This window comes from Talpa europaea, assembly GCF_964194135.1.
Source record: "Talpa europaea genome assembly, chromosome: 10".
In the NCBI taxonomy this organism is placed as follows: Eukaryota; Metazoa; Chordata; class Mammalia; order Eulipotyphla; family Talpidae; genus Talpa; species Talpa europaea.
Genome location: NC_140077.1, coordinates 73807461 through 73822491, shown reverse-complemented (window position 1 = coordinate 73822491; position 15031 = coordinate 73807461). Strand labels below are relative to the sequence as shown.

General features: G+C 52.8%; 1 protein-coding gene across 1 annotated transcript in view; it reads right to left on the bottom strand.

Annotated features, from left to right (window-relative positions):
• The window catches only part of PLEKHA6 (pleckstrin homology domain containing A6), a gene marked incomplete at both ends in the record, with an annotated part of 132656 nt that extends 118487 nt beyond the window's left edge, over positions 1–14169 (bottom strand). The window contains 3 exons of the mRNA XM_084246145.1: positions 4149–4206; positions 8802–8878; positions 14087–14169. Of these exons, the coding sequence (XP_084102271.1) occupies positions 4149–4206; positions 8802–8878; positions 14087–14169 (218 nt within the window). The remainder of the gene's footprint in view (positions 1–4148; positions 4207–8801; positions 8879–14086) is intronic.
• Between the last annotated feature and the right edge of the window lie 862 nt (positions 14170–15031).

Here is a 15031-nt window from a genome sequence, read left to right as displayed (position 1 = left end):
GTGATGTGGCAGAGGTCAGTCAGGATGGCCCTGTCAGCTCACCCTGTCAGACTGAGGAGGGAATCTGTGGGGGCCCACAGAGCAAGTACCCTAAAGGCTTTGGCAGGTCCTAAGATGTGTGCTTTGGTGCCCTCATGTGGGTTTGTGTGGTGCCTGCATGCAGGTTGGCCCAGAAGTCACCCCCCCCATGTTTTTTTTTTTTTTTAAGATTTATTTGTTTATGCATACAAGAGCTGGGGTACAGGCCAGAGGTGTGGGGGGTGAAAGGATTCACCAGAGACAGACTGGGGAGCAGAACAGGCAAACTGACTGAAAATACACTGCTGAGGGGAGCAGCAGGCGAGTCAGGAGAGGTCTGCTGCACCACGTGGGTAGCTCCCTGGCTGGCCGGGAATCAAAGTCATGCTGCAGCGGCTGCGGATTGCCTCACAGGTTGCATCTTAACCCTTGTGCCACCAGGGAAGCGCCCCCCCCCAACATTTTAACGCTTTGTTTTAGCCTTCTCTCTGCATTGTCCTGCGTGGGAAATGACACCTTTAAAACCATAGGTGTATTTGAGCAAGGGCATTAGTTGTGGATACCACGAGAACCACCTCCCAAGGACCATGAAGCAAAAGGCTTGTTGACACACAATTATATTTGTCTGATTCTGAGCAAATGTCAATATTTGTTCATTGAAACTTGACTTGGCCACGCTAGAAGGACTGACTTGTTATTACCTCTTAGGAGCCATGTCTGGGGGCCACAGAGTTTCTAACAAACCCACCCACCAAATGCATAAACCCTTATAGGGAATTTATTGTGCAGAAGGAGCTGTGAAAATAAGGAGAGCGGGCTGGTCACTCACTCGTCCACTCACTCACTCTCTGACAGGGCTTCCTTCCTGAGCAGCTCCCTTGTAGACATGAGGTGCAGGCGGAAGGGATGCCAGGAGCTGCCTCGCATCACTAAGAGCACAGCCTGTGATGTTAGGCAGATGTGGGGCTGGATCCAGCTTTGCTTGCCACCAGCCTCGAGACAGTGAACATGGTATTCACTAAGTGTCAATTTCCTCCTTGCTTGCTAAGCCAGAGACGGCAGCACCTCCCTCGCAAAACAGCTGTGCGGACTGAATGAGACCAGACGGGTGGAGACCTATCAGCTGGGGGTGGCCACTGCCTGAGTGGTCACAAGGTCTGAGGACTGAGGCGAAAGCACCCCAGGAGGCTTTATCAACATCACAGTGCCTGATGAAATAAGTCTGTCTCTCCAGACTCTGGCGCCACCCTGTGTCGCCCCTACCCTCGGGTTTTCAGTCTAGACCAGAAGTTCTCAAGGTGCGATTCCAGATCAGCAGCATCAGCATAACCTGAGAACCTGTTAGACATGCAAATTCTCCAAGCCTCTGAATCAGAAGCTCCAGGGTGTGGCCAACGATCTGTTTTAACAAGCCCTGCCAGTGAGTTTGGTGTATACTCAAGTTTGTGAGCCACTGATCTGAAGAAAATGACACACGTGTAAACAAACAATTACAAACAGGTGGGCTTCCCTGCAGCCGGGGTGTCCGGGCAGAGTCTTGAAGAGCTGGTGTTTGCAGGGGAGCACGAGCCACGTCGGAGGCAGGAGGAGCACGTGCAAGAACTGCGGAGTGGGCGCCACTCTGCGGAGTGGGTGGCTCAAGGGGTTAGGTATCAGCACTATGAAGCTTTGGCAGCCAGTGCAGCACAAGTTAAGATTTATTTATCTATGCTTACAAGAGCTGGGGTACGGGCCAGAGATGCAGGGGGGTGAGAGGATTCACCAGAGACAAAGTAGGGAGCAGAACAGGCGGATCTACTCAAACACACTGCTGAGGAGAGCAGCGGGTGAGACAGGAGAGGTCTGCCCCGCCATGTGGGTTGCTCCCTGGCTGGCTAGGGATCGAACTCGTGCTGCAGAGGCTGTGCATTGCTTCATAGTGTGGTGCTTAACCCCTTGCACCACCAGGGAGGCCCAATAAACCTTTTTTTTTTTTTAAAAAAAAAAAAAGGACTGGGGAGTGTGTGTTGGGTGGTGTACAAAGGGGAATGCACAGGAAGGAACTGACATGTTAGCCTGTAACCACGGAGACCATGAAAGGTTTTCCATGGAGAACGAGAGGACCCAGTCTACAGTGTAGAAGAAAGCATGCCTGCACAGTGCAGCCTGGAGGCCAGTGTAGCCTGGAGACAAAAAGCCCAGTTGGAAAGCTGCTAGAATGATGAGACAAGAGCCTATGTGGGCAGGGCCTGAGGTGAAGGGGGGCAGGAGAGCAGTGGGTAGAGGAGGAGAGAGATTTAGGGGGAGAACTGACAGTGCCAGGCAGGGGGGGCTTGAGGCTATCTCTGGTTCTCCTTTGGTGGCACATCTGACCACAAAGAATAGGTGTTGGCCATGGAAGGCCATGGACACACTGAATTGGGGGGTGTAGGAAGAGAAAGTTCTGGGCAGGTAGTAAAACAGGAGTTGATTATGCTGCTGTTATCTGCCAATGTTTTCATTCATTTGTTTCAGCAATATTGGGTTCTCTGTCATGTGCTAGAAAGTTCTAGGATGGAGAGCACGACGTAGCCAGAATCTGCTCTCATAGTGATAGGGAACACCCACAATAAAGAAGTAAACAAATACATAAACCAAACCTCTCAAATTGTAGTAGGTGCCATAAAGAGAGACCAAGGAGGTTTGGGGTGGGAAGACTTCAGATGAGGTAGTCAGCGAAGGTCTGAGAGTGAGTAAATGATAAATGAGCTACATGATAAGTAGCAGCCAGATTGGCAAAAATAGGAGGAAAGCGCTCTTAGGCAGAAGGAACAGCAAATGCAAAGGTCCTGAGGTAGGAAGGACTTTGGCATGATGAGGAACAGAAAACTGCAAACAGCAGGTCTGGCCAGCTGTAGGAGAGGATGTCAGAGAACAAACAGACCACAGCAGGGGCACATTTTCAGAGACCATGAGATGAGGTGGGTCGTGAAAGCATTCAGTAAAAACCTTGGGCACCAAATGCATGTTAAGGAGCACTGAGCTGTATCTTCAAGGAGAGAAAAAGAAACGAGTAACTGAAGCAAGAAGGATTTGGATTCCATTTCAGAGAAAGCCCAGGCTACAAGAATCCTGGGATATCAGAACGATGTCCAATGCATGTAATTGGTCATTTTTTTTTGTTTTTAAGGATACAATCTACAACAAAGCTGATATAAGTGCAGGTTCATCTTGAGGGGAATGAAAAAGGACAGATAAGGATTTTGAAAAGGAAGAATGAAAGGAATATGGGGTCTTCCCCCTGGCTGGGTAGGGGTGCCCTGTGCTGCTACCTGCACCCCAACTGTCCAGGCAGCCTACCTTCTCTGCAGGACCTGAGGCCTGACCAGGGGAGAGGCCCACAGGCCTGAACATGCCAGGCCTCACCCATGGGAAGGAGGCCAGGACCCAGACTGGCTGGGAGGTAGAGAGACCCAGACTGAGAAAGGCAGAGGGAATGGGCCCTATCAGGCCAACATGGACCTCCAAGGCCAAGACCCTCTTCTACTCTCAGCTTATCTCCAGGACTTCCCCAGGCTCACCTTCGGTGGCTGAGAACACAAGCTATGGTGCCCACCAGGGCCCCACCAACCCCCTAGAGCAGAAGAGCATTGGACGCACACCTGCCACCCCAGGATGGCACATGCCCCATCCAGCAAGCTGGGCGAGGACCGGCACTGGCATCGCCGCTTGTGCCCTCCGCCACTCACACCTTCTCTCCAGCTGACCCTCTTCTCACCCTCATGGCCTCAGTGCTCCAGCCCCTTCCTCTGAGCCTGGGTCTCATGGGTCTAGAACAGCTCTTTACTCTCCTTTGTAAGCCACCACCCTCCCACCCGTGCAGCCCAGCCCAACGCTCACCCACACCTCCCCACCCCACCCCACCCCACCCCACCCTACCCCAGAAACTTTCCATGATTGACACCAGCCGTCCAGGCCAACGAACACCCACACAGCGGCGCACACACCCAGATCTATCTGCAGCTTGGAAGTCTTGCCTCCTCCTGGCCACTCGCAGGCCTCAGCAAGGCCTTGGGTGAAATTTGAACCATGTCCCCTCCCAAGGAGGCCTCAGTGACAAGGGCAAAAGTAAGGCCAATAGCGGGATCAGGAAGAAAAGCCACCTTACTCACTTGATAAAATACACGGCTCCTTCCTGGGTGGAATCCATCTCCCAGCCTTTGGGCAAACCTGGAGGAAGAAAACCACAAGGTGAGAGCCTGGGACAATGCGCTCCTGCCAAGTGTGGTCAGCACCCAGGAAGCACCAGCAAAATTCCTGCTTATGCCAACAGTGTTCAACCATTTCTCCCCTCTTTTGTCCACCATTCTGATCAGGCTGTGTCCAGCAAATACAAGAGCGATAATGTGGATGGGACGTCCACCTGTGAACCACGATGTGATTAAGTGACTCTGCTTCACAGGATTTCCTCACTCAACCGACAAACTTTCATTGAGCACCTGCTCTGCGCCCCTTGCCAGTCCCCAGGGACACAGAAATGAAGCAAGGATGCTGACCCTCAAGGGGGCTCTGGGGATCATCGGGCCAGCCCCCTTGCATCACAGATGCAGGAGCCAAGGGTGGGACTAGCCTCAAGCCTCATAATTAGCACCCAGGAGTGGTCCATGGCTCGAGTCACTGAATCTCAGGCCAGTGCAATTACCTCCAGATCCTGCTGCTTCTGGACTAGGCACTGAGGACCTGGGCAATCGGTCCCTGGAAAGTGGAGGAACTTTTAAAAAAACAATTAGCGATCCTTGAATAGGATCCAAAATGATCCTTGGAAATGCTCAGAGCAGAGACTCACACTCACGGGGGGATGGAGACCTGAACAACGGAGGAAGCTGAGCTAGCCGATTGCCTGCTGGACAGCTCCGCCCAGGCTGGGCGCTATCCCCTCCTGCCCCCTCCCTAAATAGCCACTCTGGGGACTTCCGACACCTTGGGGCAAGGGCGTTGAAAACTGGAGAGAACCCACTGTCAGATTGGGGACAGACAGGGGACTGGTGGAGAGCATTCTTTTTGTGGGTGCAAGAGCCCTGAGTCTGATGCATTGGAGAATAGCCGCAGGTTCTCTTGACAATCACTGCCAATCCGACCCCTTGTCTATGAGGCTTTATGAGACAGAGCTCGTCATGGTGGGTGCGAAACTCTCCGCCATGTCCCTGGCTGCCTGAGGGCACAACTGCTGAAGACCAGAGCCCAGGTTCTGGGGAGTGGTGGGCCTGGGGTTTGTTTCTTTTTTTTTTTATTCATTCATTTTATTCACCAGTATTTATGTAGGGTGTGAGTTGCCATCATTGCTGCTGATGGTGATGATGCTGCTTTAATGTAGGAGGGCGGTCGGGCCCCTTCCTTGGTCCACAGACATAGTAATGCCAACTACCCCTCACCAGTGCTTCCTTCCTCCAAGCTGCACATTTGGCTGCTGCGCACACATCTCATCTGTACAACAATATCATACACTGGCATCTGCATGGACAATTTTACAGATGAGGTAACCAAGGCCCAGAGAGGTTAACACATTTGCTTAAGGTCACACAGGAAGTGTCTGGGTCGGGATGTGAGTCTGGTCTGCTGCCTCCAAAGCTCACATTCTTTCCTCTGTGCTGCTCTATAAATGCTGCTTGTTCCCCTCTGTCCTTTTGGGAGGACATTCCCATTCAGAAGGGTGTGGATTGGCAGCCTCCCTGAGTACAGGGATCCCCATTGGGTATAATCCTGCCACTGTGATGTGCCTGGGAAAGAGGCCAGCAAGGGCTGTGTCCCCTGCCTTTTCCAGCAATGTCCCTCCACACTGCCCTCTCTGCCCGGGCAACACCAAGAGTGCTTATGTTCCTGTCCAGGCGGAGTGCCCACTGAGGCAGCTGCCCTCCCAGGAAGCTTTAGGGGGCATCTTAACCTCTTCTCAGTCTTGGACAACTCATTGGCTGCAGTCAAAAACAAAAAAATGGCTGACTGGCTTCTCTCTTCCCGTCCTACCTGGCGTCACGATGAGATGGTTGGACACAAACTGTAAACAGGGGAGCTGGGACAAGAGACCTCACTCACTTCCAGTTGGAAGTACAACACCGGTGTCCCCCGCTTTTCTAAAGCTCGTGTTACACCACTTCACTCTTATAAAAGATGTATATTAATAGCTGGTTTTGCTAATCAAAAGAGATCTAAAGAGGAATTTCCATTTTACAACAAAAGCAAAAAGTGAAAGTATGGTGAGTGATGGCCTTGCAGCAGCCATTCCAGGGGCAGTGGCCCCCGTTACTGACAGGGGCACCACCACGCTCCCTCCCGGGAGCTCCTTCATACAGGCTGTGGATTTATCCCAGCACCCCTGCTTTTACTGTAGGTTAGTGCTATTTCAGCTTTTCCCTGTAATTTAGCATGATTTGGTAGATTACTTTGGAATCTGGGAACACTCAAAATTTTTCCATATAAACAAGTGGCATTTGCTTCTTCGCTTACAAAAGTTTTCATATGAACGCTCTACTTTCAGATACTGGGGGGGACCGTGTAGGGGCAGGAATGACCACTGAGCAGGTTTTCTGATCCCATGCAGACCGGATGAAGGAGGAGTCAGAGTCCTTAGTGGCTTTTTGCAGCTGAGGTCTTGTCCCGTAGCTCCCGGACCATGTCCACCTTCTGGACATGGAAGTGCCTCCAGCATCGCCACAGGCAAACACAGTCTGTTACTCCTTAGTCCTCCAGGTCTTCGGAGGGCTCCATACCTGTCTGCATGGATCATCTTGCCAACTTACGCCAATTGTAGAGGCAGGAATGACCACTGAGCAGGTTTTCTGATCCCATGCAGACTGGGTGAAGGAGGAGTCAGAGTCCTTAGTGGCTTTTTGCAGGTCTTTTTATTGGGATTTACCCGGTACACAGCAGGCAGGGGTGCTGGGGGGCTGGGAGGCCTGCCAGCCTCCCAGCCCCCAGCAAGTCTTCACTCTATCTGGGTTCTCCGGCCTTCTCTCAGCTTCTGCTTCTCTTGCTTCTCTCTCGGCTTCTGCTCATTCTTGACTTCTGCTGGCGTTCCCGTGACGCCGCCCTTACAAGCACAGTCTCAGCCCAGATGAATCCCCTCTACCTATGCCCACACCCTACTCCGGGTGCCCGCCATCAGGCATGCATTCAGGACCGCAAGGATCCATCATCTATCCTGATGGCAGGAGGGCAGAAAAGCCTGACATTTTTCCTTACCTGACAAACCGGTAATGACAGTAGTAACAGCAGAACCACCACTGGCAGAAAGTCTAATGGAATCTTTGCTACATTTTGAGGTTCATGACTGTATTCTCATTTTACAGATGAAGAAGCTGAATCCCACATGGATCAAACCATGTGCTCAAGACCAGGCTAATAAAAAGTGATCCCAGATTTGAGCTCAGGTCTCTCTTTTAAGACATATGCCTTTAACCCCCATGCCACTTGGCTTATTGGGAAGTGGCCTTGAGCAAGGTACTTCCTCTCTGCTTTTCAATTTTCCTACCTTTATTTTTTTATAATGCAAGATTATTTTATTTTTAAGAAAGATTTATTTATTTATGCATACAAGAACTGGGGTACAGGCCAGAGGTGTGAAAGGATTCACCAGAGACAGAGTGGGGAACAGAACAGGCAGATTGACTGAAATATACTGCTGAGGGGAGCAGCGGGTGAGGCAGGAGATGTCTGCTACATTGTGTGGGTAGCTCCCTGGCCAGGGATCCAACTCATGCTGCAGTGGCTGTGGACAGCTTCCTAGTGCTAACATTTAACCACTTGCACCACCTGGGAGGCCCCAAGGTTTTTTTATTTTATTTTATTTTATTTTATATTATTTTATTTTTGCCTACAAAAACAGGGATGTAGGTCAGAAGGGTAGGGAGTGAGAGGATTCACCAGAAACAGAGCAGAACAGGTGGATCTGCTGAAATACACTGCTGAGGGGAACAGTAGGTGAAACAGGAGAGGTCTTCAGCACCATGTGGGTTAGCTCCCTGGCCGGGGATCAAACTCAGGCCATAGTAGTGATAGCGCTGAGATTTAACCCCTAGGCCACCAGGGAGGCCCCCTAATTTTCCTACCTTTAAAACAAAGTTGGACTTCATGATTGCTGAAGTCCTTTTCAGGTCTACAGACACAACGATGCTGACCAAGAGTAAATTCTGGACAACTCTGCACCATAGCCCACTGTGCCCAGCAGTGCTGGTGTGCCCAGTAACTGTGACTCTTGCTGTGTGTTAAATGTAGGGTGGGAAGACCCGTGGGGGTGGGTGGGTTTAAGCAGTCCTAGTGGGACAAGTCAGCCTTGTCCCCTTTTCTTTCATGCCCCCCCTCATATGAAAGACTTCTAACTAGTCCCATGGAGCAAATTTAAATTAGCTACAAATTAAAGACTCAGCTTCTCAGGCATGTTAATCACATGTCAATTGCTCTGTAGCCACTTGGGGCTGGTGGTGACTGCAGTGGGCAGTGCAGATGCCCATCACATCATCACATTCTGTGGCATAGCCCTGGGGGCTGGGGGGTTCCTAGTTCAGTTCTCAAGATGGGGGGGCTTTCTGACCTGGGGGATAAGAAAGGAGTAAAGTCTTTGCCCTCCAAAGTCTGTCCCAGACACGAACTGCAGAGTCGGAAGCTTGGAAAGATCTTGAGAGAGCAGCCAGCCTCCCACGACCTCGCCCACACAGTGGGCCAAACGCCACACTGACCCATCCATGGAGCAAGAGCAGGGCATTCAATTCTCACTGCCCTCTCCAGCACGACCTCCTCCCTGACTACCAATGAGAGACAGACGAGCTTCTTACCTGGGCCGAAGGAATGTCCGCTCTGGATGGGGGATCCCATACCTGGGTGCACCCAGCTGGTGGACTTTTCCTCATCACTACAGAAGACCAATAAGAAGAGTCAGATAAAGAGAAGTTACCCTTAGCTGGCATATAGTCCCCAAGTTCCTGTCAGCCCTGATATGCTGTCAAGAACACCCTCTGCAGTGGCATCTTTTTTTTTTTTTAAGATTTATTTATTTATGCATACAAGAGCTGGGGTGCAGGCCAAAGAAACGGGGGTGGGGGGGTGAGAGGATTCACCAGAGACAGAGTGGGGAGCAGAACAGGCAGATCTACTGAAATACATTGCTGAGGGGAGCAGGGGGCAAGAGGGCGAGACGGGAGAGGTCTGCTGCGCCATGTGGGTCAGCTCCCTGGCCTGGATCCAACTCATGTTGCAGCGGTTGCCAAAAGTTTGATAGTGCTGTGTCTTTAACTCCTGCGCCACCAGGGAGGCCCTGCACTGGCATCTTTCATTCACATTCACAAGCAGACTCTGAGGACTCAGAGACCTCAAAGACCTCAGCACCCAGAGGGGAGCAGCCATTTAGGGACATGCTGCCATGTGACATGCCAGGAACTGTGCTCCCCTCACAGCTGTGTACAGCAGACCCACCACAGAGGAGGGGTTTCTGGGGGGTGCAGGTGCGGGGCAGGGAAGGGGAGGACCAGCAGGAAGTCTCCACTAAAGAGCACATTTGAGGTGATGGTGTAGCTGCCCAGGAAGCACAGGGAAGACCCATAATTGGCAGCTTCTTTAACAGGCAAGAGAGGAGGAGGCGGGTGAACCCATGTCTCTGGGTCTGCAATGCTGTGTTTTCATTCACAATATTCCTCTAACATTAAGTATTTTGCAGATTATGAATCTGAGGTTCCCAGAAGTTAAGCAATTTGCCCAAAGCCCACAGTCAGTAAGTGATGAAGCCAGGATTCAGGCTGAGATCCAAACCCCCCAAAATCAAGCTCTCAGTAACATCTCTCCTGTAGCAAAGTGTGTTCCTCAACAGTGCAGATCCTCTGGGCTCAGATGCTCTGGGCTCCTGGTCTCCTGGCAGGAGAGCCCTTGACAGTTCTCAGTTCCCACCAAGTGAAGCTAATGTTTGCCAAGCCAGATGCCACCCAGCATGAAGGCAATCAGGCATGTGGAGGAGGGGACTCTCCAGTCACCTGTGTCACCCAGGGTGGGTCTTGGGGGTCAGGACAGGACTCTACTTAATGCTTTTAAGGTCTGATAATACCTAAGTAACAACACAATCTCCACCCAGCAGAGCTCCACTAAATTCCCACTAGAGACATACAATAAACTGCACCTACTTAAAACGTACATTTTCCTACATTTTGACATGTGAATACTTCACCAAATCAAAATGTAAAACCCCCCAAATTTCCTTTGTGGCCCTTTGTGATGCCTCCCTCCCACCACTGCTATCCTCATCTTCCTCCCAGCAGCGACTCACCTGCTTTCTGTTACTAGAGATTAGTTTGCACTTTCTACCATTTTAGAGTTTGATTTAAATGGAATCACACAAGCTGTCATCTGACCTCTCCTCCTTCTGCTCCCTCCCCCATAGTGGCAGGTGTGAATAGTCCTTCCTTTCTTTACTGTGTTGTGGGGGATCCCCCGCTGTGCTCATCCACTCACCTGCAGATGAGCATTGGGGTGTTTCCCCTTTGGAACCATTACAAACAAAGCTGCTTGAACTTGAACGCTGGTGTCCAAGTCTGTGCAGACATAATCTTTCTTTCTCTAAGCTTGGACACCTGCCAGTGGAAGGTTTCCAGCTGACCCCTCTGATGAGAGAAGAAACAGTCTCAGTCTGGCTCCCCGGCCCTGGATCACTGTGCACCCCTAGAGACTTCTCTGGTCTGGGTTTCAGTCCTGGGAGACTGCAGGAGAGGCAGCTGGGGCAGGGGCAGTTTAGCTGGAGCTAAAGTGCAGGGGAACATGTCTTCACCCCTCTTCCCAGGGCCCTGAGACTTTCTGGACCCACCCCTCTCCTCTCACTGCAGGCTCCCTCAGACTTCCATCTATTGCCCCCCATCTGGATGCCATGGACAATCAAGGTTCACAGAGGTGGTCACCTTCAACTTTCTGTCCCCCTTGTCCTTCCGCTACCCGCTAGCCAGCCCCACCCCGGCCCAGCGATGCTGTCTCCACTCCAGCCTGGGGCTGGTAGGGAAGCTGTGGACCAGGGAGGACTGAGGTCGCTACAAGCCCACAGTCTCGAAGCTTGACTGGGCCCTAAGCACCACCTAGAATCTTCTTTAGTGGTCCCATTTGGAGAGTGCTCTAAGGATTGCCCACCAACCTCAAGTCCCACAGCTGTCTCTCCTCTCACTCCCCATTCTCAATAGATTACCTCATTTCTTAATTCAAGAAAAATAGGAATAGATTAGGTAGGAGTTTCCCCAACTCCCCAAACTTACCCAGACTCCTACCCATGTCTCACTGGGGAAAGGGTCCTGTCCCATTTAAGGCTAATCCCTCTGCCTGAGTCGTGGTCCCCATGTGCTCCTATTTTTCAGAACTTTATGCTATTGACATTGCAGACTGGTGCCTTCAACTCCTCTCTCCCTCCAGGTCGATCCTAATTTAGCCCCCATGCCCGTCTCTGTCTTCCATAATCTGAACCTTCTGCTTCCTTCTCGAAGACCCCCCAACCCTACCCCCAGCCCCCTGACACATGCGCCTCTTCCTACTGACCAAACATCTCTCTTGGAAACGTGTCCCTTGGAGTTTTCCCCAATTCCTGGGCTCCCACTCATGACCCTCTGCAGCCTGGCTTCTGTTTCAGCCCTCCCTTGAGACCACGTTCCAAGAGCTCATACAGGATCCCCAAGATCCTAAATCCAGAAAGCGGGGAGCGGACCACCCCTGCCTCCCTTAGGTCTCCTCCTCCCTGGCCTCCCTCCCTCGATCCTTTCCTTAAAGCCCCGTGCTGCCTGGGATACTCCTGCCTCCCCCTCCTTTGCTTCTCTACACACAGGACTTTCCACCTCTCCTGGCCTCTCGCCTACACACCCAGCAGCCTGTCAGGTTGCACCTTCCGAATGTCCCACAGGGACCTCAAATTCAGCATTTCCCCATTGAACTTCTGCTCTCCTAGAATCTGCTCCTTTCCCCATACTCCTGATCTCTGTCAAACTCAAGTTAAACATTCTGAGATTTATCTCCAAGTCTGCCTTTTTCCTTCTTCCCCAACATGTAGGCACTAAGTGAGCTCTCGTTTCTACTTCTAAAGATTTCTCCCACCCCTCCTGTGCCCTCCCCTCCACTCTCCCTGCTTTAATTCAGACCCATCAGCTGTCTCCTAGACTTTTGCCTCCTAACAGCTATCTGTACCTCAAGTTTCTCTCCTGCCTGAAATCACTGTGCACGCAGCTACCTGGGGCATCCATCTAAAACAGCTCTAACTGTGTCAGTCCTCTGTTCAGATTTTCTGCAGCTCCCATCACCTACCAGATCAAGTTCAAACCCCTTAGCCTGTCACACCAGGCTTCTTTCCAAAGCTACCACCTTCCTGCTCCTTCTACCTCATCTTCTGCGACACTCTGTGGTCTCCACCCATCTCTACTGTCTCCCACCTCGTGTTCTGGATAAACCGTGTCCTGGCACCCATGAAGGCTCTGGGTCAAAGGTCCCACTCCAGTCTTCCCCAAGAAGCAGTTCAATGATTCCTCCTGGGGAACCCCTCCCTTGTTCCTACAGCATCCCACAAATGCCTCCAGAATGCATCACAGTCTGTCCTAAGTGCTTGTGTTCCCTCCCTACTGACTTCAACGAAAAACTTTTATCTTACTGTTTTTTATCATCTCCACTGCCTAGTGCTGCAGCATACACACAGTGGAGACATAGGAAGTGTTTGCAGAATGGAAGATGAAATAAATGAAGCTGGAAGGCAGGCAAGAAAGAGAAGAGTCAACGAGCCACTTCATCAAAATCCCAGAGGAGCTTATGGAAATTCAGATTCTAAGGCTCTACCCCAGATCTTCAAAATCAGAATCTCTGGAAGGAGAATAGGAACTGGCCCTTTGAATAAGTTCCTCTGGTGATTCTTGGTGAGTCAGTTCTCAACACACTGACCAAAAGGTTCAGAGACTTAATCCCATTCTGTGATTCAAGAATCTGACCTGGGGTCAAGACCTTTAGTGGAGTTAATTCTAAAATAATATAATTACAACATCAATTATGATCACGCTGATGATAATTACAGAAGAAAAGCCTCCAGCAAACGGGGACACTGGGAGACACCAGGAAAGGCCTGAGCCTGCACCCCTGCAAAGCAGGCTGGCGTGGGGAAAGCAGCACTCCCGGGGAAGTCAGCGGGGCCTGGGCTGTCTGAGCTCTGATTAACAAGTGGTTCTGTCTCACAGGAGCACTCTCCATCTCTCTAGACCTCGCTTCCCCATCTGAAAAATGAGGGCGTTGCATCCAAGGCTGCTTTCAGCTCTAATGTTCTGAGAGCAATGGTCTGGGGGAAGGGAAGACTTCTCGTGTACCCGCAGGGACAGTCCAGGGTGCTGTGCTTCTGGACTTGCTGTATCGTGAGGAGCATTCTCTCCTGGCAGAAGATGACTGTAGTCGGAGCAGGCCAGAACAGCGCCAGCAGGGCCACTCTGTCATAATGAGATTATGCCAGAGCCATTTTGGTTTATGAAATTAATATAACAGTGCTAATATATGACTGAGAGTCGCCAAGGCTCCCTCGCTTCCGAATGCCAGAAGTATGTGGGCCTCTCTCCTTCCTCCTGACCACAGCCCCCTAAAGCAGCCACACCGAGAGGGACGGCCATCCTGGGAACCCCAAGTTCTGGGTGAGGGGATGTCAGGCACTGGGTGGTGGGGGCAGGGCCCCCTGTCCCTGGCATTAGCCCAGATTTTCTGGAGGAAAACCCGGGTGGGAGGTGTTAGGAGGGCGCACCTCTGGTCTTGTCAGTGGGAGCTGAAAGGGCTCCCGCTGGGCGGCCCGTCAAGCCACCCTCCTCAGCGCCCCCATTCCCAGTTTGTGACTGGGGGAGGGGAAAGCCAGCACCTGCCCTGCCCAGCCGGCAACCTTGCCTGGACTTTGACCCATTGGGGAAAAGGCGGGAGACGCATTCAAACCGGCGTGGCGATAAACTAATTAGTCATGCCTGCCGTCCCGCCAGCGCTCCCCCACCTTCCCCCGCCGGCCCCCCAACCTTACCGCCTTTCAAGTTGGACAACTTTAAAGGAAGGGAAAAAACCCGAGCAGAGCGGGGTGGCGAGAGCGCCGCGCACGTACTTGATGAAGAAGACTCTCCCGCCGCCGTCGACTCCGTAGGTCCACCGGCCCGGCAAGTCCAGCCAGTCGATCTCCTCGGCCATCGCGGGGTCCCGCGGGCCCGCTCGCTCTCGGCCCACGCGGGCGCCGGCGAGACCGGGGCTCCCTTCCCAGCAAGCCCCACTTTCTGCCCTGCAGGGCGCGGGGCGGGGGCGGCGCGGCCGGCTGCGCCCCTGCCGGGTGCCCGGCGCTGACTCCGGCCTCGCGGGAGGCGGCTGGACGCCAGGCGGGCGGCGGGGCACCGGCGCGGCTTAACCCCGAGCGGGCCGAGCGGCGCGCGCCCGGCGAGCCCCAGACGCCGCCTGCCGCCGCCTCCAGCCTGCGCCCCGCTTCGGACAGCTCCCGAACTTAATGACCGGCCATCAGCGCGGCGAGGAGTCGGCCCTGCTCTCGCCGACCGCTAACCCGCCGCGCTGCGCTCGCACCCTCCCGCCCGCAGCCGCGCGCAGTGAGCCGGCGAGCGCTCCCCGGGGAGCTGGTGGCTGTGGGCGAGCGAGGGGTGTTGCCGCGCGGCTCCAGCTCCAACCTGCACTTGAGCCACCGGCGGGGCGAACGCGAGGCGGGGCCAAGCCAACGCCTCCCGCCGCGGTTCACAGCCCGGTGGGTCCCCAAGTCCAGCCAGGGCGTGGGGGAACCAGTTTGACCGAAAGAGCTTTGAATCACGCACTTGAGGGACATGTCCGGCCACTGAACAAAAAAGGGGAAGGGGTCAGATCTGGTTCTACTCGGTAGGAGGCCAGGAAAGGAGCAAAGGTCACCTGCAGGAAGGGGCACAGGTGGGAGCAGCAAGGGCCCTAGGGTCTCGTCTTGCTGGGATGTTCATTAAACAAGTCAGTCCTGAGCTCTTCCTCCGAGAAGTAGGCTGGCCGTGCCTAAGGTGGCTCGATGGAATCAGAGGAACACATT